Source organism: Numida meleagris, chromosome 19 (genome assembly GCF_002078875.1).
Source record: "Numida meleagris isolate 19003 breed g44 Domestic line chromosome 19, NumMel1.0, whole genome shotgun sequence".
NCBI classification, from domain to species: Eukaryota; Metazoa; Chordata; class Aves; order Galliformes; family Numididae; genus Numida; species Numida meleagris.
In genome coordinates this window covers 9,976,510-10,003,529 of record NC_034427.1, presented here as the reverse complement: position 1 = coordinate 10,003,529, position 27,020 = coordinate 9,976,510, and the positions used below count along the sequence as shown (strand labels likewise).

At 47.7% G+C, this 27,020-nt stretch overlaps 3 protein-coding genes across 8 annotated transcripts; 1 reads left to right on the top strand and 2 right to left on the bottom strand.

Moving 5' to 3' along the window:
• KIF3B (kinesin family member 3B) lies at window positions 465-10,917 on the bottom strand. Of its 3 annotated transcripts, none has more exons than XM_021416244.1 (9): window positions 10,827-10,917; window positions 7,619-9,057; window positions 6,898-6,999; window positions 6,058-6,180; window positions 5,827-5,945; window positions 5,480-5,593; window positions 4,701-4,806; window positions 4,325-4,503; window positions 465-1,096 (listed from the first exon to the last, which is right to left on the bottom strand). In XM_021416244.1, exons 2-9 carry the CDS (start codon window positions 8,999-9,001, stop codon window positions 940-942), a joined length of 2,283 nt encoding a protein of 760 aa, XP_021271919.1. In that variant the 5' UTR covers window positions 9,002-9,057; window positions 10,827-10,917; the 3' UTR covers window positions 465-939. The 3 variants fall into 3 exon arrangements, with proteins under 3 accessions (XP_021271919.1, XP_021271920.1, XP_021271921.1); XM_021416245.1 differs by lacking the exon at window positions 10,827-10,917 and adding an exon at window positions 10,571-10,820; XM_021416246.1 differs by lacking the exon at window positions 465-1,096 and adding an exon at window positions 1,488-4,051.
• POFUT1 (protein O-fucosyltransferase 1) lies at window positions 11,096-16,184 on the bottom strand. Its single transcript, XM_021416301.1, has 7 exons — window positions 15,999-16,184; window positions 15,798-15,919; window positions 15,505-15,687; window positions 14,635-14,747; window positions 13,816-14,008; window positions 13,304-13,546; window positions 11,096-12,706 (listed from the first exon to the last, which is right to left on the bottom strand). Exons 1-7 carry the CDS (start codon window positions 16,096-16,098, stop codon window positions 12,518-12,520), a joined length of 1,143 nt encoding a protein of 380 aa, XP_021271976.1. The 5' UTR covers window positions 16,099-16,184; the 3' UTR covers window positions 11,096-12,517.
• Window positions 16,184-25,486, top strand: PLAGL2 (PLAG1 like zinc finger 2). Of its 4 annotated transcripts, none has more exons than XM_021416294.1 (4): window positions 16,184-16,284; window positions 18,979-19,130; window positions 20,454-20,848; window positions 21,759-25,486. In XM_021416294.1, exons 3-4 carry the CDS (start codon window positions 20,586-20,588, stop codon window positions 22,978-22,980), a joined length of 1,485 nt encoding a protein of 494 aa, XP_021271969.1. In that variant the 5' UTR covers window positions 16,184-16,284; window positions 18,979-19,130; window positions 20,454-20,585; the 3' UTR covers window positions 22,981-25,486. The 4 variants fall into 4 exon arrangements, with proteins under 4 accessions (XP_021271969.1, XP_021271967.1, XP_021271970.1 ...); XM_021416292.1 differs by having other exon boundaries at window positions 18,979-19,203; XM_021416293.1 differs by lacking the exon at window positions 16,184-16,284 and adding an exon at window positions 16,487-16,549 and having other exon boundaries at window positions 18,979-19,203.

The following is a 27,020-nucleotide window of genomic DNA, read 5'->3' as shown; positions in this document are numbered from 1 at the left end:
ACCGGGAGGAGACGGCGGCGGCTGCGGCTGCGGCGGTGGTGGTGGTCGGAGCGGAGACGCGCGGCGGGGGCGGCTCCGGGCGCTACGGGAGGAGACGGCGGCGGCGGCGGCTCGGGCCCGACATAACAACGGGGTCAAAGGGCTCGGAGCGGGGGGAAAGAGGCGGGGCTCGGCGACGGTGGCCGAGGTGGGACACGGCGGGCCGCGAGCGGAGGGGCCGGGCGGCGTTTGAAGGAAAACAAAGCGCGGGGGCTGCCGGGAGCTGTAGGCCGCGCGGGCTGAGGCGATGCGGCCCCGCCCCCCCGGGGACTACAGCTCCCAGAGGGCACCGCGCGCCGCGGGGCATTGTGGGGCGGCGCTCCCCCAGCGCGGGACTGGGGGCGGGGGGGCCGGGTTGGTGCAGGGCTCATCGAAGCGGCCCGGACGCGGCTTAGAAACGAAGGAAGAAAAGGGGCGCGTTGCGATGCGATAAATCGGATCGACTTTATTACGCGCCGTGTCTTAGGACCACTTGACATTCCTCGACCGAAAAAAGAGATGATACAAATACATACGGGACAGAACTATGGGGCGGGCCGTCCGCGGCTCTCCGGGACGAGGCGGGCGCACCCGCACGGGGCCGGGGCTCGCAGCGGGACCCCCCGGTGTCAAACGGAAAGGACGGGGAGGGCGGGCAGGGCCCGCACGGCGCTCGTGGCAGCGCTCGTGTTTACGGCAGCGCTCGGGCGGGTCCCGCCTCAGCCTCGCGCTGGGCTCTGTGCGGGTTCCGTTCGCCGATCTGTGCTTTTAACGCAGCCCTGGTGGGATCTTGGAAGGCCCAAGGGACGGGTGCGGGGCTGCGGGTGCCTCCCAGGCTGCGCTCGGTGAAGGCAGCCTCGCTGCATCCACAAAGCGCTGAGCAGAAGCCTGGTCTGAGCTGTATAAATACGTCGGTGCGGCCTAAAGTGCTGTGACGGAGGAAGGCGTTTGAGAAGAGGCGAGCAGCACGCAGGTGTTTTGGAAAAGGCACGACACCTGTAGTGAGGAGTGTAAGAAAGGCTTCGGTGCCGCGTGGTGCTCGCTGCCGGAACCGGGGGCCCGCTTCTGCTGCACGGTGCTGCTTTTGAAATAAAGATCCCATTATACAGATCAGAGCTGAGACAAGGAGGTAAAAGGTTCCTAATGACAAAAGCTGTGACTGCGCACAACGTCCGAGGGCCTCTTCCAGGAGTCTGCTGGGTTTCCTGTCTTTGGCAGTTAACCTGCAGGAAGCCCAGATGGCTCAGATAACGCCCAGAGGCAGGCAAGCTTGGCAGGAATGTTCATTAAAAACTTCCACCCAGCGCTCGGTATGCTTTGTAGAGCTTGAGACAATGTATTTTTTCTTAATGTCAGTGCCACAGAGTATCTGGTCAAGGGTAAGTCCATCCAAATGAGAATCTAAAAGCTTCTGTAACGATCTGAGATGGCCCGTAATACACTAACCGAATCTCTAACCACAGCTCTGGTTTAAATACAATGACTAAGTATGCAATTTTATTCTTTTTTTTCCATCCTACTGAATTTCTTTCACCTTGCTAATGAATTTCTACAGAATTAAAAGCGGAGCCTTTCCGACATATCAACCAGCTAGCTTGTCAGCACTAAAACGAGAACAGTTTGGGTTTGCACTGCAATTTCCACCATACCAGTCCTGCCACAAGGGGAGCTTCCAGCATTTGAATTTAATATAGAATTCCCTGTGGAACAGTGGTGACTGAGGGACGTGTGTGCATGTGCAAACACAGACGTGGCTGTGTATGCACATCCACATTAAACATACGTGTACATAAAGGTATGTACATATACATGTGTATATATTATGTTGCTATTTCAGGTTGTAAAACCCCCTTGTTTCATTTCAGTTCTCTGAGCATTTACAGCATACAATCATCTTTTAAAATGTCAAAGTACAGAAGATTATGTGCTAGAGAGAAAGACGGAGGAGAGGGAAGAGAAGGTGACATTATATTATGCAACAAGAGCTAATTAAAAGGCTCTCTGTACATAAACAGTGCTTTATAAAAAGGAAGATTATGCCAGGTTTCCATGTTCTAGTTGAAAGGAATTTGTCAGATGACTGCTCTCTCAGTTCTAGGCAAACTCATCTTTCCTCCACCAAAACTAAAATATATATATATGCGCATGTATATATATATTAATCTTGTGATCCAGAAAAGCACTCCACGAATGAAAGCAGCTGACTTGGAGTTTAACCAGGCCCACCCGGGCAGCTGGCTCACCGAGGCACCATGCCCGCAAGATGCAGAGGTGAGCTGTGCTGAGTGTTCAGTTCCTTCTGCTCATGGGGGTCAGATAGAATGGAGTTCTCCAGCCTGGGTGAAGTCACTCAGCAGATACGTAACGAGCACACAAGGTAGAGTCCATATATCAGAGCCTTTCTAAAACCAGGCAAGTCCTCATACACTCACACATGTCAGTCTGGAGGAAGTCATCAGTGAAGGAGAGGAAATAGGTAAAAACATTCATAGGATGACAGCCAACAGCAACCAGAAAACGTAACATCCCAAGTCTCAATATACAACGAACTAAAACTTATGAATGAGCTGTGCAACACTAGACAGGGACACCTTACTGTCTTCAACATGGCAGCTCCATCTCCCTCAACCTTGCCACACGAGCCTGCAGCTTTACAGTAGCCTGCTTTAGTCATAGGGCAGCTTGCAGAGAGACCATCAAAAGCAGGAGTTTTTCCTCCCTTGTTTTCAAACTACAACCCCTGGATTTAGTACCGGATTCCATTATCCAGACTTGGCTATATGTGCTTTCACTCCCACTGGGCTCTGCCTGGTCCAGGAGGTGCAGTGGTAAAGCTTCTAAAGTGGAATGGGTGAGGCACAAAGGGCACCATACGTTGAAGCTCCTTAGACACCAAGGGAAGGGACCATACTTACAAGAACAGTGCACTCAAAGACGGCTTCTTGTTATGGTGCTCTACCCTCGACCCAGCTTACAGGGGAGAGCAGAGGCAGCCCTATGAGCCTGCTCAGAAGATAGCTCCATGCCAATGCTACATTTCCTGTCATCAGTGGGAGATCTGTGAAAATTGCCATGCACCACACCACCGCTCAAAGACTCAGTGTGGATACTGGTTTCACATGCCAGGGATAAAGATGGAGGCAACAAAGAAGAAGAAAGCTGTGGAGCTGGCACTGGGATGCAGATGTATTCTTTGACAAGGCGGTTCCTGTTGATAGGGGTGTGATCTGTAGGAGGTCAGCTTAGAGGAGCTCTTACTTATGGTTGTAAACAAGTAAAAGACTTCAATGTCTATTGCTTCCTGTCCAGAAAGCACAAAAATTCTTTCAAGCCCCCTTCTTGTCCTACAGTTTGAAAAGGAGGCACAGCTATCTGGTGGTGAGTACACACTGACAGCTGCCAATATGCCTGTTCAGATCAACTTCTTAACCCCAAATGATGATGCCAGTCTTTTGAGCAGGAAGAGGAAAAACTATGCACCTAGTCAAGTTTGGGTAGATCCTCTGCTTTTTAACCTCGTTTGATTCTCACTACGAAGCTCTGGAATGGTGGTTCTGTTGAGATGACTTTCAACTCTGTCTTCTTATTGCCCAACAAAAAAGCCAAGTGCAGCAAAAGGGCTAGTGCAGAAGGAGAGACGGTGATGCTGTGAGGTGATCCCCATGCTTCCCATTGCTTCTAATACACTGTAACGTACCTCATGCATTTCTGATTTCCTAACTAAAATCTGTTTCCTACAGAGGCCAAATGCTGAATTGCAAACACGTATCTTCCTGTGGCTCAGTGTACCTGGACTGGCACAAGTCAGTTAAACAGCAAAGAGGCCACCTCCAGGGGAAAGGGGTTGGAGTCTGGCTGGGAGGTCTCTCTGCAGGTTTTTACTTGTCTCTGCTCTCAGAAGGCAAAAGCTGTTCACGCCCTGGAGAGGAATTGCTGGTTTTACTTTGGAACCAGCCCTCGGGACTGTGGGTAGAGCTGAGAACTATGGGTGCCTGCTGAAGAGGATCCCCCTGATTTCCTTCCAGTTTTAGGCCTGAAGAAGTAAAAACGAAAAATAAACAAAAAGCCCCAACAATGTCACCTGTTACTCGTCAAAATTAATCTTCCAAAGCTGTTTTTTTTTTTTTTTAACTGGATTTATTTTCTAATCAGTCCCAGGTTTTCTCTACTGTCCTATCTTCCTTTCTTTCTATCTCTGCTTTACAGCCAAGTTAGCTATAGCTTTACTGATGAGAACAGTAGATAGACAGCAATTGTATTTGTAACTCTTCTATCTGCTAGTCTACTTACTAAAAATTCAACTCACCTGGATTTTGGTTTTTTATTTGAAGTGCTCTCAAAGGTTGAAGCATCCACCTGGATCTCATCTTCATCCTGCAGAGCTGCTTCTAGAGCAGCCTGAACTTTGGGAGCAATGGCTGGCCCTTCATAGTCTCTTGTTGTTCGGCTGGGCATGTCAAGTTCCAGCAATACAATATTCTCTGCCTGAGGAAGTACAAGTGGAATCAAAGTTTGTATGCTTTCATACAAATCGCTTCTTTTCCCTCCAGAAGCTTATTCTGAGGGACTTTATAAATGTATGCAAGACACTGTACACCCCACAGAAGAACTAACCTCTGCAATTCACATTTCTCTGATTAGGAAGGTGAATGTATGAAGGCTGTAACCACATCTGGGCTTACCCTGTACCGAGCCTCTGGACGAATCATCATGGACGTCCTGGCATGCTGGCTCAGCGGCCTTTTGTATCCTACAGCAGACACTGGCCTTTTCATCATTTGCTGGTTACTAGAAAAACACAGATACTTGGTCTATTATACACCAAAAATGAAGACTCCTCTTGGAGTTTATGAGGTAAAACAGCTGGAAATGTATTTCAAGTGAGCAGAAACTACCTCGACTGCATTTCCCAGAACAGTTCTTTCTACAGTCAGAGACAACGAGATAAGATTGTTATCCCTTGGCATCTGCATCTGTTCCCTGCACAAAACAGGGGATTTCTACATTTTTTTTTATTATATGGACCACAGATGCACTCAGTTGCACCTGACATTCTAAATTTGCTTTACAGAACTTCCTCCGTAAAGATTTAGGATCTATCCATAGCTCTCACATAAAAATTTTTGAGAACTTTCTTAACCAAATCAGAAAAGAAATATGCCAAGAGCTTACTGATATTAAATGGTGCATGCAGTGCTACAAATATTTTACATTTAAATGTTGGACTCACCTAGAAGAAAAATCTTAATTTTCCAGGAACTCTCCAAACTGTCTATTCTTATTTTATTCAACCTACTCAGATGAATGAAAACTTTGTTTTATAATACAGCAAGAAGATAAGAACTTCAGAGGGCTGTTTTAAATCCATGATTCCCTCTGCTGGAATACCTTGTTTTTGGCAACTAGAGGGCTTTATATGTCCTATGATTTGATCTTAATTAAAAATTAGAAGTACACTCACTCCAGCCGGGTTATGGGGTGCAGTTTCCACTGGTCTTCCTCTTCGTCAAAGAATGACCTGTTCATGATCTTATTCTTTTCTTCCAAAGGAATAAAATTTTCAATAATCAGGTGCCTGCATGCAACCACAAAAATGGGAAATACACGAGAAGCACAGTTAGCTGATGACTCTTCACTGCTCCTCTCGCAGTGAATTAATACAGCCCTGGATAAGGGAGGAGTGTTTTAGCTTTCTCGTGTTTAAATCTCGTTCCACAAGCGTATGAATTCAGTCCCTCCTTTCACTCCCCACCCAAAGAAACAATCTCTGTTGCAGTTACTGAATGGCAATGAAATGAAGGGACTTACTTCAGCTTTAGTTCCCTGGTAAGTTCATTCTGGGTCTGCTCCAGTTCCTGGCGCTCCTTGATGTGCTCTTCCTGGAGATCGTGGATCTCTGCCTTCACAGCTTGCAGCTTGGAAAATAACTGGAACAGACCACAGGAGCCAAAGTCATAAATTGCCAAGGTTCCTCTCAGTCTCACGCACAAGCTGATTTCATCTCTAACCGAGGAGGTGTGGAGTCATGTTCCTTTTTACCTTTTTAAGCTTCTTGGTCTTTATATCCACCTCTTGCTGAAGAGAACTATAGGTCTCCTTCAGCTCTAGCGTTTCCTCATCACGACTTTCCATCTGCTGCTGGATTTCTCGCTCTCGACGTTTCTGAAGAATGTCATGTACAACATTAGAGACCACAATTACATTGCCACCTCCAGGCTGACATGCACGAATCCAGCACTCGGGAGGTTTTTACTTCCCTGGGTTCCAGGGCTTTTGCTTTAGCTTCTAATTCTTCCTATCTCTTGCCTTAGAAATACCAGAAGCATTAGCTCTTCTTTGTCTTTATTTTGCTGAAGGGTCTATTGGAATCAGATAGCGTGAATAAGTGCTCAAGCTTCAATTAAAGTAATTAAACACTGCGTTTACATTCTTTTTTAAAAATCAATTCATACTAGTCATTGCACTTAAAGAATCACCAACAAAAAATGCATAACAGAAAAGAAGCGTTTATCACATCATAAGCACCATTCTCTTGAGTTAATAGCTGAATTGTCACTGTCTGAGGCCTTCCAATTACTTCTTCACTTACAGACATAGATAGGATATAGAAGTTTCATGTGAAAATGTGCCATTTTCCATGTGAAAAGCTGGAAGAGAACTATTACAAACCTTCTCTAGAAATTTCACACTACAAATAGGATGCACGCCCTTGCCCCTTCTTTAGAAATCAACGATTGCCATTAAAGCAAGGTCAGGGTTAACCCTGTGCAAACTTTCTTACCTTTTCTGCTGATACAACATTCTATAAAAGTTCTACAGGTAGGTTTCGGGTGTTTTTTTTTTTTTTTTTTTATACAAAGTAACTAACATTTCTTGTACCTGTTCTGCAATCTCCTGTCGTTTCTGTTCCAGGATTTTCTGCTGCTCGTTTGTGTGATCCACAATATTTTTCCCTCCCACCAGAAGCTTGCTTTCCATTGCCTGAAAGAAAAACACAAGGCCAGAAGTTTCTCTCCTGGAGACCAGCTGACGAGTCTTTTCCACAGAATCTAACCTTCTCTCATACATATGCAGCTTCTTCATCAGGGCACCTCCCTTACTTAACATTCTCTTTTAAGTCAGCTGCTACCAGAACGGCTAATTCTAAAAGTCCCTACAAAACTGCGGGATTAAGGAAGCAATAAGTTGCTTAGAAATACACACTGCTGCAGTGTGGCCTATCTGAAGGCCTAAAATGCACATTCTCATGTAAAAAAGCTTGTTAATGATCTGTTGCACAATGAAGCATTGTTTGTTTTACAGCTTGCGATAAGATGTATCACATTTTATTGTGCAGATTGCTGAAGATTCGACAAGATCAGCACATGAGAACAATGCAACAACTCATGAATATTGGAGTATGTAATTAATGGAGGAAACTAAACAAAATTTCAAGTTCTGTCTGGAAATAGTTTATTTTAAAATCTTCTAATGAAAACACAAATAAGTATTCTGGAAACCTTTTGAAATATTTTTCCAAATTAAGCAACCTGCTATTCTCCCTGTAGCCTAAATAAATTGCTTTTAAAAAGTAGGAAAGCACGGCAAGGAAGAATTCTACCTTGATTTTAGCACTCAGCATTTCCGTTGCTTCCTTCTCTCGCCTCAAGTCCTCCATTTTCTTCTCCTTCTCTTTCAGCAGTCTCATCTTTTCTTCGGCTACCAAGCTGTGATCCTCAACAATGGCTTTCTTTTCAATCTCCAGCTTTTCTTGCTGCTCTCTCCAATAGTCATCTTTGTCATCTCCTTCATCCTCACCCTCTTCAGTATCCTCCTCTTCTTCCCCACCCTCTCTCCTCCTTTCCCTCCTCTTTCTTTTGCCAATAGACCGCTTTTCCAACTGTGCCTTGAGTCGAGCAATTTCTTCCTGGAATTCACGTAGCAGAGCATCCTTAGGATCCTCATTCACTCTTGGTTTGTTCTTGATGTTTTTGGCACGATTGGCGTATCTCAGCGTCGTAAGAGTCTCCTCTACATTGTAAGAGGCAGGGCCTATATTGGCCACCATCACAGTCTTGGCATTGCCACCTAATGAGTCTTGAAGTAACCTAGTTAGCTTTGAGTCCCGGTATGGAATGTGTGTGCTTTTGCCATCTACTAGGGCAGATATAACGTTGCCCAAAGCTGAAAGAGAGAGATTGATTTTAGTAGCTTCCTTTAACCTCTCCCCCTGTGCTCCAGTCTTAGCTTGGCGCTCGCTGCCTGCAAGGTCTACCAGGTTGAGTTTTCCAACACGGATATGATTCTCTCCATCGAGTCCCAACTCACTGCATTCAATAGTGATCACAAAAATGGCGTGGGATCGAGAACTGTGTTCATTCATGTTGGTGGCACCAACCGAGCGATTTTGGTTTCCCACGTTCATGACATGCTCTATCTCTTTGACACTTTTTGTAACAAAGGAAGACAAATCCTTAACATATACACCTGTGTCTGGCCTCTCTTTTAACTCCAACCGTTTGGATTGATCCTTTGATAACAAGTCTCTGATTTCTTCTTGGTATATTTCCAAATAAGAAGCTCTAACTAGGTATTGCTGATTTTGAGATCTAGAGATGTGGGTGAAGATGTGATCAAAAGAATTGGGGATGACCCCTCTTTTTTCAGGATCACCACGCACCCCCTCCATCGTGTAAGTTTTCCCTGTTCCAGTCTGCCCATACGCAAAGATTGTCCCATTGAAACCTTGCAGAACAGAGTCCACAAGAGGTCTGAAGGTCTCATCGTAGAGTTCAACCTGTTTGGAATTCCAGTCGTACACAGCATCAAAGGTGAAAGTTTTAGGCAGTTCATGAGATGTTCCCCGTGGATTCTTCACTGAGACCTGCCCTAATTTGACATCCACATTAACAACTTTTTCATATGAAGCTGACTTCTCTTTGCTGTTCATCGGCCGGCATCGTACCACCACCCGAACAGACTCAGAGCTCTTTAACTTAGACATGACAGCAGGTCTGTGGCTGGTGTGATCTGATCGACGGATGATCCAGTGCTAGAAACCTAAAACAAAAGCAAAGGAGGAATAAACAAAGGCAGTTTTCTGCAGATGACAATAGTCAAAGATTTGACTCATCTATTCAAGCAGAATTTTGCATGTTTATGTTCTGGGGGATTCTGAAGAATAAAAATTATGTGCAACATAAAAACCTTAAAAATGCCAAGGCTGAGACATTAGTATTTTGCCAAAGCTATTCAGTATCATTTAGCTTTTTGATTTAAATTTCCTACTTTGAAAATCCAGTGCTCTGCCCATACTGCCTGGAATACAGCTTGCAGGCTCCTGAAAGGGAATCAGTCAGGTGCTCTGATTTAGTGCTTCACCTGCCTACCGAAATATAAATGTGTTATTTTCCGAGCGACCTCTTTTTACATCTCCTGTGTACTGAAGAAAACTTCTCATTTTTATGAGACCTTTCTATTACAGTTCCCTCATGTGTGAAGCGATGTGGTGTCTCATCCGGACCATCCTGCCACTACAGGCTTAAAACCTACACCTGTTTTTTTCTGAAGTGACAGCAGTGCATCGGAATGCTGCTCAAAAAGCTTTTTTATGAAGTAAAAGTTGTGAAGTTGCTTTCTAGAAGCCTACTAACAGCACAGAAGATGTTCAAATGGGCGGCAGCAGCTGCAAGGATTCAAAATAACATCACTAAATAGTTTGCCCATTTCCAGGCATCTCATCCCCCTGAATGTTGTTTTCCACACTAGGGAAATCTGATGTTACCTTTACCTTCAGTCAAGAATCAAGTGACAGAACAACATTTTTACACCAAAGTTTTCACACAGCCATGCGATCAAGCTGGCTACAAAGCAAATCATTAAGGCGGCCAGATGTAGTACGCTCATTGTGCTTGCAAATATTGCCAAGCAAACCAGCCAGGTGAGTACGCCACCGCAATGAGCTGCACTCCAGCACCAACTGGCAACGAAGAGGACAACTTCCACTGCTCCATTTGGGCAAGGCGAGGCAGCTCCCTGCAGCCCTGGCCGTACGGCTCATCCGCTTCCTGAGCACCCAGGTACGGCTCAGGGTGCAGTGAATGCGTTTGGAGGCAGCCTCCCAATGACCACAGCGTGCAGCCAAGTGAGCACTGCAGTTAGAACCATACAGTCGTTAAGGAGACCTTCGAGATCCCCAACCCACGGTGCCCACCGACCACATCCCTCAGTGCCACATCTCCACGGCTCCGGAACACCCCCAGAGACGGTGACCCCACCACCACCAGGGCAGCCTGTGCCAACGCATCGCTGCTCTTTCAGAGAAGAAACTGTTCCTAACACACACCCAACCTTTTGGGGTTGGACCAGCCGATCTCCAGAGGTCCCTGCCAAGCGCTGTGATTCCGTGCGATTTCCCACACGGGAGGGCAGTGCCTGAGGGAGCAGCACCCCGGCCAGCAGCAGCGCTCGGCGCCGGGCCCACCGGGACACCGCGCCCATCCCGGCCCGCGGCCTCACGGCTCAGATCCGCCGCTGTCCTCAAGAAGACCCTCCGGGTTGCCTCAATTCTCACCTCGCTGCAGGTACCCCCTACATCCAGCACCGCTCTCGCACTGCTCACATCTCCCCGATCTCGGAGCTGACACGTCCCGGCCGCTTTTGTCCTTTGGTCCTTCCCTGCTCTGCTCTAAGCACGGGGGCCCATTGCGGGCGGCTCCGCTCTCGCTGTCAGTGCCGGCTCCGCGCCCGCTGCGCTCCGCCTCCCGCTGCCCGGGCTCAGCCCCGACCCTACAGAGGCACCTCGGTCCACCGGGCCGGGCCGCACTCACCTGCGCCGTCACCATGGAGCCCCGCGCCCGCCTCCTCCCGCGGCGCCGGAAGTGGAGGGGCGGGAGCGGCCGCCGCCCTCGGCGCACTTCCTTAGCAACGCGCGCCCCCCGCCCCCCGCGCACTTCCCTAGCAACGCGCGCCCGCCCCGCATCACCGCCACAAAGGGGAGGCCGGGCCCGGGCCGCCCGCTGCCGCAGCCTCGAGGCGTGCGGGGAGACAAGGGGGAGGGCGGGAGTCCCCGGAGAAAGGAATGTCAGTGCCACGCGAGTGAATACAAAACCGGGATTTTATTATTATTAAAAATAATACATTTGTTAAAAAACCATTCCCACGGCTGTGGAGAGGGAGGAAAGGAGCACCTCAGTGCTCTCGCAGCACTCGGAGACCCTTTTGCTTTCGGCCCGGCCTCTCCTGCACGGCCCTGCGAGCCTGGCAGTGCAGAGGCACAAGCAGGCAGCCCCGCAGACATGGGGCTAAAGCACTGGGCGCTGCAGAGCACCAGCCCTGCTGCCACCGCTTCACCTAAGCGGTGTTTTTAGCATGTAAACTGACTTCTGTATTCAGTATTAGGAAAAAAAAAATTAAATGACAGGATTAAGAAAAGACGTTGGCCAAATTGGGATTTACCGCACCAGCACCAGCGGTTACCGGCACTAAACTGCACTGTGCCAAATGGATTTTCTTATACCAGCCAAGAGTTTTTCTTGTCACTGTTTCAGCGTTGGCTAACGCTTCCCAGTTAGCCATGCTGGGAATTAACCCTACAGACAGGAATTCTGCTGTCAGAGGGACTAATTTTACAAAGTACAAAAATAAAGAAAAATAATAAAAACCCCAAACCATTAACAAAGACCTAGGAAAGATTTACACCAATTCACATGGCAGCTACTTCAAACGTTTTGACCTAAAAACACACTTCTACCACAGACCTCCACCATACACCAGCAGCTACGAGACCCTATGTCTCCAACCCTCACCTGGCTGGGAGAGATTTCCCATCTGTGTCCAATACAAGGACCGGCTGAGCAGGCAACTGTCACATGTAAATGTGCTACACCACACTTCTCCAGCACCACTGAGAGTGCCGTGCTCCACAAACGCTCCTTCTCACAGCGCTGCTGTAAGTGGGTACTAAATCTCTTTACAGGGAATGGAAAACGAGGCACTGAGGTGATGTGGGTTTAGTAAGGCGATGGCACTCAATAAAACCCAGACCTTACAATTTCGAATTCTAAGCTTCATCTTGCAATCATATTCAGAGACCGTGATATTCCAGAATACACCTTGCACTTGAAAATAAACTTACGCTCAGTTTTGGACAATAAAAAGCTTAATGACATCTCCAGATAAAATTAATAATGGGGGGGGAAGAGGAAATTTGAGCACCTTCTTCATAACTGTTGGCAAACTCCCCAAAATGAGAACGGAGAGCTATATAAACTACATCTTAAAAACTGCATATAGTTTACAGTATCCAATAAACTACATGATTTCAAATTTCTTTTCTGTCTGGTATCACAGAAGTGAAGTCAGACAGAAGAGTGACTGTGTGGAGTACCCAAGGGTTGGAAACATGCCTGCCACGACTGGGCAGCATGCTCTGCGCACACTGTGGTCAACACCAGCATGATCCCTCAGCAAGGCATCAGGCTCAGAGCCCTGAGAACCATCAAGCCTGCTCCTCTTTTGGTCAGAATTCGTCCCGTAACCTTGGTGGGTGGTCCATGCCAAAAAACGAGGAGGGTTTTCCATGCACGTCACGCTCTCTTTTTACAAAAGCAGTAAATGAAGAGACACAGTTCCCAATGAAGTGATCAGATTGGCCAAGAACATACAAGTCGATCTGAGCCACCTCTGGCTGCAAGCTTACAACTTTGATCTGTAGAGAAAAAGAAGGAAATTAAATGAATCCAGACATCTATTATTACTGCCCAAATGCCTTGGCATTATACTAGAAATGGGAATATACAATACAAAAAGAGTGGATTCAGCCCTAAGTTGCCCTTATAATTCATTCACGAGCAAATAAAGGTCAAATTGTTTTTGAAAAATCACTTAGAGATAAACGTGGCTCATCACATCTTTCATTTCTCTCTTATAACCTACAGAATTAAAACGGAGTCCAGAAAGCATCCAGCCTGTAAGAAGACAGGCTGAGGTTCTCAGAGAGGACAGTTATAGGCGCTCATTTCAGCACAAGGTTCCAGCTGCTTCAGGACACTTTGCCCCTCAGTCCCTGAAAGAAAAATCAGCATTCCAACCTCTGCCCAATCTTTCCACTCGGTCACTAGGCAATTTGAATCGTACTTCAACAACAGGTCACTTTGATACCTCCTTTTATCTGCTGAAATTAAACCCGATTTCCCTGGATATCTATTACACAACTGTGTCTGCTGTCTGCAGGAGCAACATACCAAAATCTGAGGACAGTTTTTATTCAAGCACCCCTGATGGAGCAAGTTTCTGGAAGACTTACCTTTCCTTGGAAGAACTGCTGTATTTCCTTTGTGTAGGGCTCAGAATCAGTAGCAATATAAACAGATTTGGCTTCTGTCTTTTTCACCCAGACCTTGAGAGCACGCTTAATTTCTTTGAGGTCTGGCAGGCACATGTCCATGGTAAGGGGCACAGCAGTACTTCGGTCATAGCCCACACACTGAGGTGAAGCCATGAAGTGAGACCCAGCCGTCCCATCCTTTAACATGTTACAAGCATTTTTCTGTTGGAAGAAGAGAAAATATGTTTGAATGAAAGCAGCGTAAGAAAACACTACCAAATCCATCACCACTGCCAGCAGCATTACAATCAGTCTGAAGGAGGAATCCCAACAGCATTTTCAGCACTCAAACGCTGTGAGCTGCTGAATGTAAATACAGTTCAGGCTTCAGAAGGGCAGTTCCAAGTTTTTTTTTTCCTACTGAATGTTAGTCCCTCCCACCTACACCAATTGCATGGGTTACTGCAACAAGCCTTACAGAGGAACCATACCCAATCTGAGCCAATCCTCAGGTGAATTCCTACATAGGGCCTAACCAGCAGAGAATGAATATAGGCTTCTCCTTTCTTCACCATTTCATCAGACCACACCATGTACTTATGGAGGGGTCGGTGCTCCTCTAAGACTGGAAACTGGGCTGGAGCTCCAGGTAAAGCAAGTACAGGGTGCTCAGATGGTGGAAACCTAAGGGAAAACAGACAGGAATATAGCAATTTTGCATGCAGAATCATGCACAAAGAGTATTTTATGTGAGTTCGTGAAGGTCAGAATGGAAACTGTGAACACTCTGAGATACACAGCATCTCTTACTCCAAATTTAACACAAGATGAATCCTAACCATTTTGCAACAGGAACAGAACACTGACATGAAACTCCAATACCACTTTTTACCTCATATCTGGTAGCAAGTGAAATAGTACTATTTGACAGACAAAAGGACAGCAATCTGATACACGCAGCAATGAGTTACTACCTAGCTTATGTTTTCATCCCAGGCTACAGCAATTCTGTCACCCAAACATACTGATACAACAAAAGTCACTTGTGACTGTAAACACGAGGCAAGCAGCAAAACAGTTCATGATCACCATGGCTCAGAAATCTATCAGCTCAACAGAGTTCATATTTAATGCCCACAGGAAGAGCCTGCTCAATGAATAATTCATGAAAAAAGTATTAATGTTTTTAATTATATTGCTAAGTAATCACTTCACTCTCCTCCCCAAATGATCATGGATCTACAAAGTGACAAGAAGAATTGTTTTCCCGAGTTATTCTAAAAGCCCACACTTCTCCAGCTTCAGGCTACCTTTGGATCCAATGGTCTTTGTACGCAGAACTGAAGGAGATCCCCTTGAAGAGTTCAGACTTATCAAAATCCACTTTGAACTGATCCCAGAATGGACCAAATGGGTTTCCATCCTGCAAAGGAGAGAGAAGTGTTTGCTCAGTGCACATACAGAGCTGAAACACAGATCTAACAAGATCCTGGGCTGCAAAGTCAAAGAATTCCGCTGTTACAGGAAGAACACAGACTGATACAGCAGCCTGCGTGCCCATATTGGCTCCCCAGGAAGAAGGTGACACATTAAATAAAGTTAACTGAGAAGTAAGGCAAAGGCTGATTTAAAGGAACAAGAACACCACTGCCCACAAACTTGCTTTTAAAGAGGCAGTTCTACAATGATTTGAACAACTATACCACACATATGGGAATAGGCGAGGATTGGAAGAGAAGCGTTTTTCTTCCTCATTTGTTCTCCTTACAGTCACAACCAAGTCTGAAGTGATATAACTCACACAAACAGCCTTTGCAAACCCCATGCATTTGCTGACAAAGAAAGGCAAGAATGTGCAGCTAGGCACACAGTGAAAGGAAAGCGCACAGAGTGATTTGGGGCTGACAGCTCCCAAGTTTGCAAACAAATGGAAACCAGGAGGCAACCACTCCTTTTGGTACATGTGCAAGATCTAGGCGGGCTAAGGGGGTGCAGGAGGAGCTCACTTTCATGGAACAGGAGCTCCTGCTAGGGAAGGGATCACCTTCACGGGACAAGGGCTCCTGAAGGGGAGGGGCTCACCTTCACGGTACAGATGCTTCTACCAAGGAGGGGCTCACGTTCATGGCATGGAGGCTCCAGCCAGAGAGGTGGTTTGCCTTCATAGGATGAGGACTCACCTTCATGGGACAGGTGCTTTTGTCGGCACTCCTCTGTGCCGCTGCCTCAAAGCAGTACGCCACTCTCCTGCCGGGCGGCCAGTGCTCTGGTGCCAGCTGCTCCATGAACTGCTCCAGGCTGAGCACACGGTGGTACTGCTGGAGGGGCTCCAGCTTGAAGTACTCCTCGTAGGGAACGTGCAGCTGTGGGGCAGGGACAGCTTCACTCGGGGACGCCGGGATCGCCCATCCTCCCCTCCCCCCGCGGCTCTCCCCGGCTCTGCCCACCCCCCCACTCCCCGTTCCCGGCTCACGTTGGTGTAGGGCGGGCGGTGGTGCCGGTACTCGATCCAGGGCGGCACGGCCAGGGTGCGGTTGAGGGCTCGGGCGAAGGCCAGGGCGCCCAGGAAGTGCTCGGCCTGGTTCCCGAAGCGGCCTGCGGGAGAGGGGGAGAGCAGGCCTCAGCCTCCGCCGGGGCCTCGGCACTGGGCCCAGCGGCGGCGGGAGGGCCTCACCCATGCAGGGGCAGTACAGCAGGTAACCGGCTGTATCCCAGCCGCTCACCGCCACCGTTACCATCGCCAGGAGGAGAGCGGCACCGAACAGCAGAACCATGGCGGTGGCGGCGGGAGGTTGCCCCGTCCCGGCATGCTCCGCGCGTCCCGGCTCGGCCGCTCTAACCGGAAGCGGCCGCCATCAGGGCGGAAGTGAGGCCAGTGACGTCACTCCCACAATGCCCCGCACAATGGGGCCGCCGCGGCCTGGGCCGGAGCCTCGCCTGGCGGGGCCCGGGGGAACGGGGTGAGTGCGGGCAGCGGAACCGGCCTGGGGGCGGCGTCACGGCTGCCCTCTCCCCTCCGCGGCCGGGTTTCTCTTCGGGGCGCGGGCTGAGAGAGGGGCGCGAGGGGGCAGCTGGGGGGCGTAGGCCCGGCCCTCCTCCCGCCCTCCCCTCAGTGCTGCGCCATGGAAACGGGGAGGGGGCGGCACGCGGGGCCTTCAGTGGGGTGGGGGGTGCTCGGTGGGACCGGCGGCTCCGCTGTTTCCCTCTGCTGGATGTAGACGCTCGGTCCGTCGGAGCTGTATGAGTGGAAGTAGCGATTTGGGGGATAAGTCTCCCCGGAGCCATTTTGCGTGTGGGGTTCCCCGCGGTTCGGAGTTTTTTCGGCTTTTATATTCCCTCTGTGTGCTGTCAGTGGGGAGATTGGCGGGGATTCGGGTGGGGAAGCGGCCCTTGGAGAGGGTTCAGGAGTGGAAAGTACCCCGTGGGGCCAAGGAGGCTCTGAGCAGAGCTTCAGATATCATAGAACCATTTGATTTGAAAGGGAGCCTTGTATACTTGCAGAGGGAGCATCCAAAGTGCACCCGGGGTCAGGCAGAGAGGTGAGGCTGAGGTTGGAGCTGGAGTTGTACTTACAAATCTTGGAGCAACCAGAGTTGTTTACTGCAAGGAAATAGGGGTAAACGTGGGGGGATCCCAGTGCCACGTGTGTTGAATGTGTGGCTGTAACAGGAGGGGCAGAGCAGCCCCATGTGTGTGAGGAGGGAGAAAAAGTGATTTTCACACCTGGCTGTGGCGTTAGCAAAGCCAGTACTGAAGGACTGCGGCCAGGTCAACAATATTGACCTGAGAACGATGTTGGAAAACGACAGAGGATGCAGAAAAGTCATGCCATCAGTGTGAGGTCTGGCAGTAGCACTTTGCAATCGAGGTCGGAGCAGAACTCAATCAGTATGCTATAATTGGTTTGGGGGTGGCTTTGTTACGGTGTGAGGAGCAATGCTGCAGTGTTGTGGTCACTGCATTGGAGTGGCTGTGGGGAAGGAGCAAGCCCATGCTCCTGTGTCTGGCAGCTGCCAGCTGTGCTTTGTGCCTGGCAGGTGCCAGCTCTGCCAGGAGGTGCTCTGAGTTCCAGCTCCAGGCTGATGCTGAGCTTCTGCCAGGATTGCAGCTCTCTGCTTTCTGCCGTCTAGCTGGTGCCTTCCTCTTGAGCAAGTAGAAGCCTGAACAACTTAAAATAGCAAAGGAAATCTGACTGGGGCACTGATGTGGCTCAAGGAGAAAAGACTGAAAAATAAGTAACTTTTCATCAGGGTGAGTTCCTTCAGAGGCTCCACGGTGCAGCTGCAGAATAGCTGGGCCAGTGCCATGCAGAACCAGGTGGTGAGGACTGAGGAACCTGGAGCCCCATGGCCAACGCTGCGAATCCCAGCAGGGTCATGAACACAAGAGTGCAGCCTCTGTCTTCAGGAGGGAAGGGGCTCCTGGCACAGCGAGACTCAGCAGAGACAAGGATGGACAAACTCAAATTAGGCACCAGCAATGCCCTCTAGAAAAGAGAAACTGCAGCTTCACAATATGGGGCTCATCAGGCAGGGCTGTTGTCCTGGCCTCCCTACTTCTGCCAATCTGCTGCAGTAAGACTGGCACAGCTCAGCTGGTGGTCAGAGAACAGATCCAGGCTTCTCTTAGTTTTTCTTATTATTTTGTTCAGGTCCCAGTTCTGTGCCATGGGAAGGCTGTCTAGGGGCAGAAGCTATGCAGCAGTGCTATATAACTGAACCACTCTTTGAGGTGTAACTACTGGAAAAAAAAAAAACTGTCAAAGCAGGCGAGGGATTCTATGCCAGGGCCTTTCTTTAATTTACACGAACTTGACACGTAGTAATGAGATATGCCATGTGAGCTGACAGCTAGTGGGAGTCCAGTCCTCAGGGGGACGTCTTTTTTGAGCTCTGTGTTCACTATGACAACCTCTCAACCTCTGTACAACTGAAGCAGAGGAAAGATTCATCTGGTGATGGCACTCATAGGTACTCATCCTATCAGAGGTTTCAGGAACTGCTTAGGCTGGAAGTAATTTTTGTGAACTAGAGTAGAACTTTGGTATGATACAAAGTTTCTTCAGTGCTGGTACAGATGCTGTGGTCTGAAAGATACTCCTACCAAGGGGAGATTAAGTGTTTCTGCACTGTGGTGACTGTTTCTCTGGTGGCTACAGCATTAGAATCAACAGTGAGCACATTGGAAACATTCTCTAGTGAAATGCTACTAAGAAAATGAAATGGACTGACTTTGAATACAAAATAGAGATTGTGGGAAGAGTTTTCTAGCCAAGCATGAGTTACATTGTTAACCTTGGGAAGATCTGTGTCACTGTGCTTCTGCTGTTACTATTGAGTGAACCAAGCTGCCATAGAGGTCGCTGGTACCGTGCAAGCCCTCCATCGTGTTTTGTTTTTCTTTCTTATTGTGCAGCTGTCAAAGTGTCCTATGACATGCCTTTAGAATTAGAAACAGACCCAAATAGGTAGAGTCCTTGTGTCTTGCTAAAACCTTACTATTTTGAAGAAGGGTTAATGAAATTTTACAGTAATCGATTTCAGAGATTATTGTGTCTTTACTCATGTGTATTTGGGTTCCTGCTCTGAGAGCAATAGACAGTCCACGTGCCTTACTATTAAAGAAAGCACTTTTCAAATTTTGTCTTTGTTCAGGTAGCTCTGAAACCAGCACAGATGGCTGAGCTTGTTCAGAGGGAAAGAAGCAAATACCTGGAGAAATCGACAGAGACTTTCGGAATGTGTGTGCAGCTCTGACACAGGACATAGAGAACATTTATCTTTTCCAGCACCCATCCCATACAGAGGTGAAATATTTGCAGTCTTAGACATCTACAAAGCAAGACCACTCTGAAACACAGGATTTGTGCATCTTGAAGGGTAGGAGCAGCTGTCACGCCACGCTGGCTTATATCAAAATGGCACCTCGGCAATTTCTGTCCTTTTTTTTTATTGTGCTCTGCCTGTGTAGATTCAGCCTGCACAAAACTGAATTCCATTCTTAACAGACATTTCCAAACCTCATGCTTAGTGACGCATTGTCTTAGAGTCATCCCGTTTCCCGGTGTTTTCCACCCCGTGGGAGCCACTCATGGTGTTGTGATTGATTGTGTAGCTACCGTTATTGTTATTTCAGCTATTTATAACGTTCACTGGTGCACTTTCTTAGTGGGGGTTGGTTAGTTCCCTCACAGTTGCACATCCTGCCCACAACTGGCACTCATGCTAATGTGCAGGCAGGAAGTTCCTCCCTCTGAAGCAATCATGGAGTAAGAAAGAGCTTGAGGGTTTGATGCTATTTTAAGAAGAGTTTCTTAGGCAGCTAATTTCAGTGAAAGAGACCTTTTCTGAGGTTTTTATTCCAGCTAACTGCTTACTGGTCTAGGTGCTGGTAGAACCTTACAGAAATGCAGCACTCTACCACCTAGAAAAACACAACTCAAGAACAGCAAAGAGGGTAATTCAGAGAGAGAAAATGTACTCTGCAATAGAAAAGAGAAAACACAATGACTAATCGCACCCTCAGGAGAAGTCGCATTTTCTGTCTTCCTGGAAAAGGTGTGATGTTGCTGGTAGTAGCAAGTTTTCTTCTACAGCCTTGTTGACCCATGTGTGGTAGTGAAGATTGGTTTGCTAGGAGATGGTCTTACTAATGCACCAAGTTGGCAGGATGAAAAACAATAAATACGTACCTTAGTTCCTCTGGGAAGTTCTGTAAGGGAATTCTGTGTTAGCAAAGGTCAAGAGGAAGGGAGAATAAACTACAAAGAACATTAAAAAAAAGGAGATGAGAAGAAATCCACAAAAGGGGCTGGGAAAGTTGGGATACGTGGAGGTACAGGGAGACACCCAGGTATTTCAGGAGATAACTTGTGCAACAGGTAACACTGGCTGTTAATAGTTGCAAAAACATTATTCAAAGAAGCCTAAGGAACTTCTATTCAGGGAGGTGGAATAGGGGTTAAGGGAGAAAAGAACCACATGCATTCTGGAGATGTGAGTTTCCCAAGTCTGTGAACATGCAGCATGAGTGTCTTCACATGTTTGTGGTACTTGCTGAATGCTCACCCGCGTTTGTGCGCTCAGTTGGAAGATGCAGAGCCTTAACACCAACTCTTCTGTGATTCCAGATGATGACGTTTTGCTGTTGAAGCAGTTTGGTCACTGAGGGTTCCAACTGAAACTGCACCCAGACAACATCACAGTGAGACATCTGCAGGCTTGAGTTCTGCTTGACATGGCCACGTCGTTCTAGGCCTGCCATGACGGCATTTTTTCCCACTGTTCCCAACTGGATTCAAGATGCAAAGCAGGAGGAGGATGAGACAGGCTGGAAATTAGTTCCCAGGCCAAGAGGTGAAGAGACTGAAAGTCAGGGAAAATGCCAATGTGAAATATCAGAGACCTCCTTCACTAATGTGGACAAGCTGAGAACTCATACACTTTCTCATACTGAGCAGAGACCGTACAACTGCCCTCAGCTGCACTGTGGCAAAGCCTTTGCTTCTAAGTACAAGCTGTATAGGTAGGTAACTGCTGAATGCCTCTACAGAACAGTGCTCCTCTACCAGAAGAGAGGGGAAAACCCCTCCATCGTGTTTTTTTTGATTGAATTTCTGAGAAGGTGAAGGAGGGGGAATGCCCATGTTACCTTGCAAAGCAGCTGAGTCCCAGACATTACCATACTTGGCATCTCTTTAAGCACCTTGCAGAGAACTTTAGATAATAGTTTATCCCGAGCTCAAGATGTTTTCTGTTTTACTAAGGAGGAAATTGAAGCAGAAAGTGAAGTTCATAGATTAAAAAACAAAATGAAAAGAAAGAATAGCAGTCACATTTCATAAGCCCTACCTCTGTAACTTTAATCACAGAAATATTTCTGTGGCACTACTGCTCTAGCATGAAGAAGTAGAGCTCCAATTTATGCACTGAAATATTAGATAGAATAATTAAAGTTCCACTAAGAACTTGAAGACTAGATGAAATACCGTGTCAGACAGATACCAAGATAAAAATCAGTCCGTATTAGCTGTCAGCAGACAGCGACACAGTCTGGTGCTTCCTGATGAAATGAAACCATCTCATCAGCAAACCAGCATTTCTTGTCATAAATTTTCGTTGTCATTTCCCCCTTTGATAGCCTCGGCATAAAGAACAGGAACCGAGTAGGCAACTGAAGTATTCGTCTGCAGAGTTGATGCCTTCTAGGGAGGACAGGTACTGCTGGGACAGCCTCGTTAACTGGTGCTTGAAATGTTGTGCTTCTGTGCCCTGCTGCCCAGGCTGCCAGTTCTGCATCGGTTAGTACAGTTAAAATGCCACCTGGGAATTTTATGACGTAAAGCGTAGAACACGTGGAACATTCTGAAAAAAGTAGCACACGTTCTCTTAGGGGTTGGACGCTAGTCTAAACTTTCCTGCTTTTCTCCCAAAAGGCATATGGCCACTCACTCTGCTCAGAAGCCTCATCAGTGCATGTACTGCGAGAAGATGTTTCACCGGAAAGATCACCTTCGCAACCACCTGCAGACCCACGATCCCAACAAGGAGGCCCTCCACTGTCCCGAGTGCGGCAAGAACTACAACACAAAGCTCGGCTTCAGGCGACATCTGGCCATGCACGCAGCTGCCAGCGGCGATCTCAGCTGCAAGGTGTGCCTCCAGACATTTGAAAGTACCCAAGTCCTGCTGGAGCACCTCAAAGCCCATTCTAGACGAGCTTCTGGCGGAGCGAAGGAGAAGAAGCATCCGTGTGACCACTGCGACAGGCGCTTCTACACCCGGAAAGATGTGCGGAGACACTTGGTCGTGCACACGGGGCGGAAGGACTTCTTGTGCCAGTACTGTGCTCAGAGGTTTGGGCGGAAGGATCATCTGACCAGGCACATGAAGAAAAGCCACTCCCAGGAACTGCTGAAGATTAAGACAGAGCCAGTTGACATGCTGGGTCTTCTAAGCTGCAGCTCATCTGTAGCGGTAAAAGAAGAGCTGAGTCCCGTCCTGTGTATGGCATCCAGAGACATGATAGGTGGTAAGAGCTTCCCTGGCATGTTGCCTGTGGGCATGTACAGTACGCATCTCCAAACCATGCCAAGCTCAGGGATGCCCCATTCTTTGGTTCCCAATTCTCTTCCAATGGGAATGAGTTATCCTCTGGAGTCGTCTTCTCCTATCTCTTCCCCACCGCAACCTCCTCCAAAGTATCAGCTTGGATCTACCTCATATTTGCCTGAGAAACTACCCAAAGTAGAGGTGGACAGCTTCTTGTCAGACTTCCCTGGCAGCCTGTCTCTCTCATCTGGTGAGCCTCAGTCCTCTTCACCTCAGCCACCCCCTTTGGATGAGGCTTTGCTTTCCAAGAGCCCTGCTAACCTTTCAGAGGCTCTCTGTGCTGCTAACATGGACTTTTCTCATCTTCTCGGCTTCCTCCCCCTAAATCTTCCTCCTTGCAATCCACCTGTATCTTCAGGGGGATTGGTCATGGGCTACTCACAGGGGGAGACGCAGCCACTGCTTTCCACTTTGCAACATCAACCTCAAGAATCTCCTGGAGCTGGGGCCTCGCTGAACTTTGGGCCCCTTCATTCGTTGCCCCCTGTCTTCACCTCAAGCTTGAGCACAACCACGCTGCCACGTTTCCACCAGGCATTCCAATAAGCTGAACATAGCACTGGAGAACAGATCTTTCAGTCACCCTTTTGTGGAGAGCCTTAAAAACGCACAACTCTTACTTCCCTTTGGGGTCTGAAAGCTTTGCAAAGCTGATTCAGACAGGAGGTTTCTGATCTCTGGCAGGAGCACTTGTAGACTTGAACAGCAGATATTCCCGTGCCAGTCTCAGTCCTGTACAGCGAGAAGTTTTCATCTAATAGACTGGATATATTTTATCTAATTTTTAAATCTGTGAATCAGGAGCCACACTTAGCACTGACCTTCCCCGAGATCCTGGAGCTATGTTCCTCTTTGTGGGGAGGGACTGTCTCTGAGAAGGAGTTGAGACTCTTTCATCTCGGGCTAAACGTTTGAAGAGTCCAGCTTCCATTTCATGTTATCACACTGCTATTCTGGCAAAGCAGCTAATACCTTCACATGGAGAAGAAGTCAGGATACCCACCCTGTATGAAGCCAATGGGGAAGAGGGTGTCCTTCCCCACTACCTCTCATCCTCTCACCTAATACAGCTTACTCCACCGAATACAGATGACTCCACATCAGTGTTAAGCAAATGACCGTTTACATACAGAATTCAGACACGTCACCTCATTCTTCTTTGCGGAGCCTTTAGGTTACAGCGAACATTGTTTACACAACGCAGTTCTGTTTCCACCATTACAAGAAGTAGGAGGCACCAGAATACACTGGCCTTATATCTGGTGTAGCTAGAACACTGTTTACACGACGAAGTCAGGTTGCACTGATTTCTCTTCACGTATCACATTTTTCCCCCATGGGGAAATACATTGCTTTTTGGACCACTTCAGCCTCTGCCACTGTAGGCAGCAGCTTCCTGCGTATTTTCTCTGACTATCCACGTGTCAAGGGGATGGAGCAGCTTGCAGAACTCAGCTTATGTTTGTGGTGTATGTATAGAGCCCTTTTAAATATCTCCCACAGGCAAACAGATCGTGCATCTGTTCTGGAAACCAAAGCATGAGAAAAGGCTGGGCTAGGAGGTGGGGACCCACAGCGCCGAGTCTTGTCCTACCAGGCAGGGATGAGAACAAGCTTTGTTTCCTTTTATAAACCACAGCCGTGCAGCGAGGTCAGTACCTTTTGTCTTACCCATGAAGCAGTCTCAAGAGATAGTTTTTTTTTTTTTTTTTTCAACCTGTCCTAGGGTGAAGACATCTTGGAATTGGGAGGAAAAATTGGTCCCAGCTTCATTTACCCTGTCCATGTATTTGAAGCATTTTTCCCGACTCTGAGTTCTAACAAATGCTGAGAGGTTAGGCCTCCAGTCACTCTTTCACTTAGAATTTGGTCCCACTGGCCTTTTTGTTCTCTGCTTAAGCCTCACCTCCAGAAATTTAGTCCTGCTTCTCCTGCTCCCAGTCCCACCTCCCAAATCCTTCCCTACCTACTGAGCAGAAGGGCTGTGCTGCTAAGTGGCAGCAAGCTGCTGGGTGTCATTTAGCATTTCTATGGTCTCCTGCTCTCGCTTTCCTGGGCACTGGCGTTGAAGGAACGTGGATGTCGTTCTCGCTGGACATTAGTACCTGTTTCTGGTTATAGACACACGGATCTTCATACCTCAGCATGCAGGAACCGCTGTAGGCCAATGTCAACCAGGAAATCTGTCAGTATGGTTCTCTATAAATCTAGGAAATGCAAAATCCACCTAATCTACCTCTACTCTGTTATCTCAGCTCTTTCAGTGAAGCCACGTACTGTCCTTGCTCACCTCCCCGGAGCACCCATGTCAGTCAATGCACGTGACCTTTTGCTGAGCCACCGATCCCACAGCATGCCAGCAGCCGTGCCTGTGCTTATGGGCTTGTCCCCTTCCATTTGACTGAAGAATTTTATTTTTAATTTAGCTTAGTAATTCTTCCCAGAATGACTGTTTAGTGATCCATTGATTCTCCAAAACATAGATCGGTTGTTTTAGGTTAGCCAGCGATGCTGCAAACAATACTTCTGTATCAAAATGTAATATAAGATTTATTTACCTCAGCAATATCCTGTGGCAATGATCCCCCTGGGTTAAATGCAGTACTTCCTTTTCTCCACTCTAAAATGTTGCCTTTCCAAGTTCAACGAGTGCCTTCTTGTTCTCTAACACAGATAAGGTAAATAGGGCAGCGCAGCAGTCTTCTGTTTACCATCACTGAATACCTCAGTCCCGCCCGCCTTCTGTTGCTTTTCTCCTTGCAAATTAAAAGAGTTTCACGGTGTCACCAATTATATGCAAGCCTTAACCCTGTCTTCAGTTATAAGAGAGATAAATGGTCAGAATGGATCACTTACAGCAAGGAGTGTCAGATTTATGCAATGCCACTGCACACCTTCTTTCCTTCCCGGCCTTCTTGCTTTCTGCCTGCCTTGTACTCTGAACAGACGTCATCACTGGAATTCCTCTAGCAGTGGTAGCGGAGCTTAGAGCCAGGCATCTTCCTTCTACCAGTAGTCTGTCAAAGAATAAATGGAATTCATTTCACTATCAGTTGCACGTGTGGTTTGCTTTCCACAGCTCCTCCAGCAAGCGGACTTGTGATAACATCTGTCAGCTAAATCAAACCTGAAACCAGCAAAGGGAGCGTTTCTGCAGACAGCATGCTCAAGCTGATAGCGGGTGTTTGCACTGGAAGCCGGATTCAAAGTTTCTGTTCCACAGCAGAGCCTAGCACTTGCAAGGAATTTGTCAGGCAGTCTAAAATGACAGGCTGCTTCCATTTGAAATGTGAAGCACACAAACGTTATTTCCTGAAGCAATCAGTGGGCAACCTTTAGCTGATTCATAAGAAAACAACTTTCAGCTTCTAAGATACGCTGCTTTAGAATCTAAATTCATTGGGAAAGGTCTACTGAGCTACCAGAAAGATCTGCAGACATCAGCTCAGACAAACTGGTGCTGTTTGTAGATAGAATGCGATGTTGAGTGCTGCAGCACAGCCTGCACAGTTGTTCTGTGTACGCACAGGATATTCATGCATGGGGGAACAGCATTCATTATGCTGCTGGTGCTGGATATCACTGCAAGTCAGCCAGGACAGACAGATGGAGCCATCCTGGGAGGGACAAAATACTTTGATGGAAGAGGTTTTGAAGCAGTACTTTCAAAGAGGCTAAATGAATACAGGAGACAGCAAGCTCAGCTGGGTTTTACACTGAGATGTGACAGCAAAGCCCTTTATTGCAGGCACATCTGTGTCAGAAACGTGTCATCAGACTGAGCCCAACGGGAGCAACTACAGCAAATAATTGGGCAGAAGGGTTTAGAAATACTTGGAAATGTGGCAGACTAGAAGGCTCAAGACTGTGCAGGTAGACAATATATAGCACACAAGTCCGTGAAAGGACAGGACACAACCCAAACAGCAATTGTAAATCCAAATCTCCCTATATTATCAAAAAGATGAGGATGTAACGTCCTGCTTAAAGCAAGATGGATGCCATTTGTTCATGCCAGGCGAGCCCGATCCGCGGCAGCACAGGGTTAACTCACCTCACCAGTCCTCCCCAGGCTCACATTTCTGGAGCTGTGTGAAAGTCCGAAGAGCTCTTCCCTATGGCATTGCGGCTTGCCCCAAACCCATTTGCATGAAGGAACAACACGTTAACTTGCATTTGTTTCCAATGAATTTCACTTGACAGAATGTCCACGTATGGCGCTGGGACAGATCCCGCTCAGCTGGCTCACATTAGTGCTTGCTCTTTAGCCCCAGTGTTGAAAATGTCACTTCACTGGGAATCCCTCTTTTCCCCCTGGTAGATTGATGATTTCAGTACTTTTGTCGGGAGCTCGGCTCTTTGTTCCTTAATTCCTTCCTTGCTGACAAGTGAACAGCAGCTGCTTGGGAGATTTCCTGCAGTTCACTGAAAAAAAAAAAAAAATGCCCCATTTCCTTTCTCTGACATTGCATTGCCTTTGCTGCCTGGAAAGAATAATCCTGCAGAGACGTTTTCGACCTCTTGCAGTTCAGGTTTTTAAGAAGAAATCTTCAAAGACGCTCTCCCCATCCCCGCTACCTTCTTGC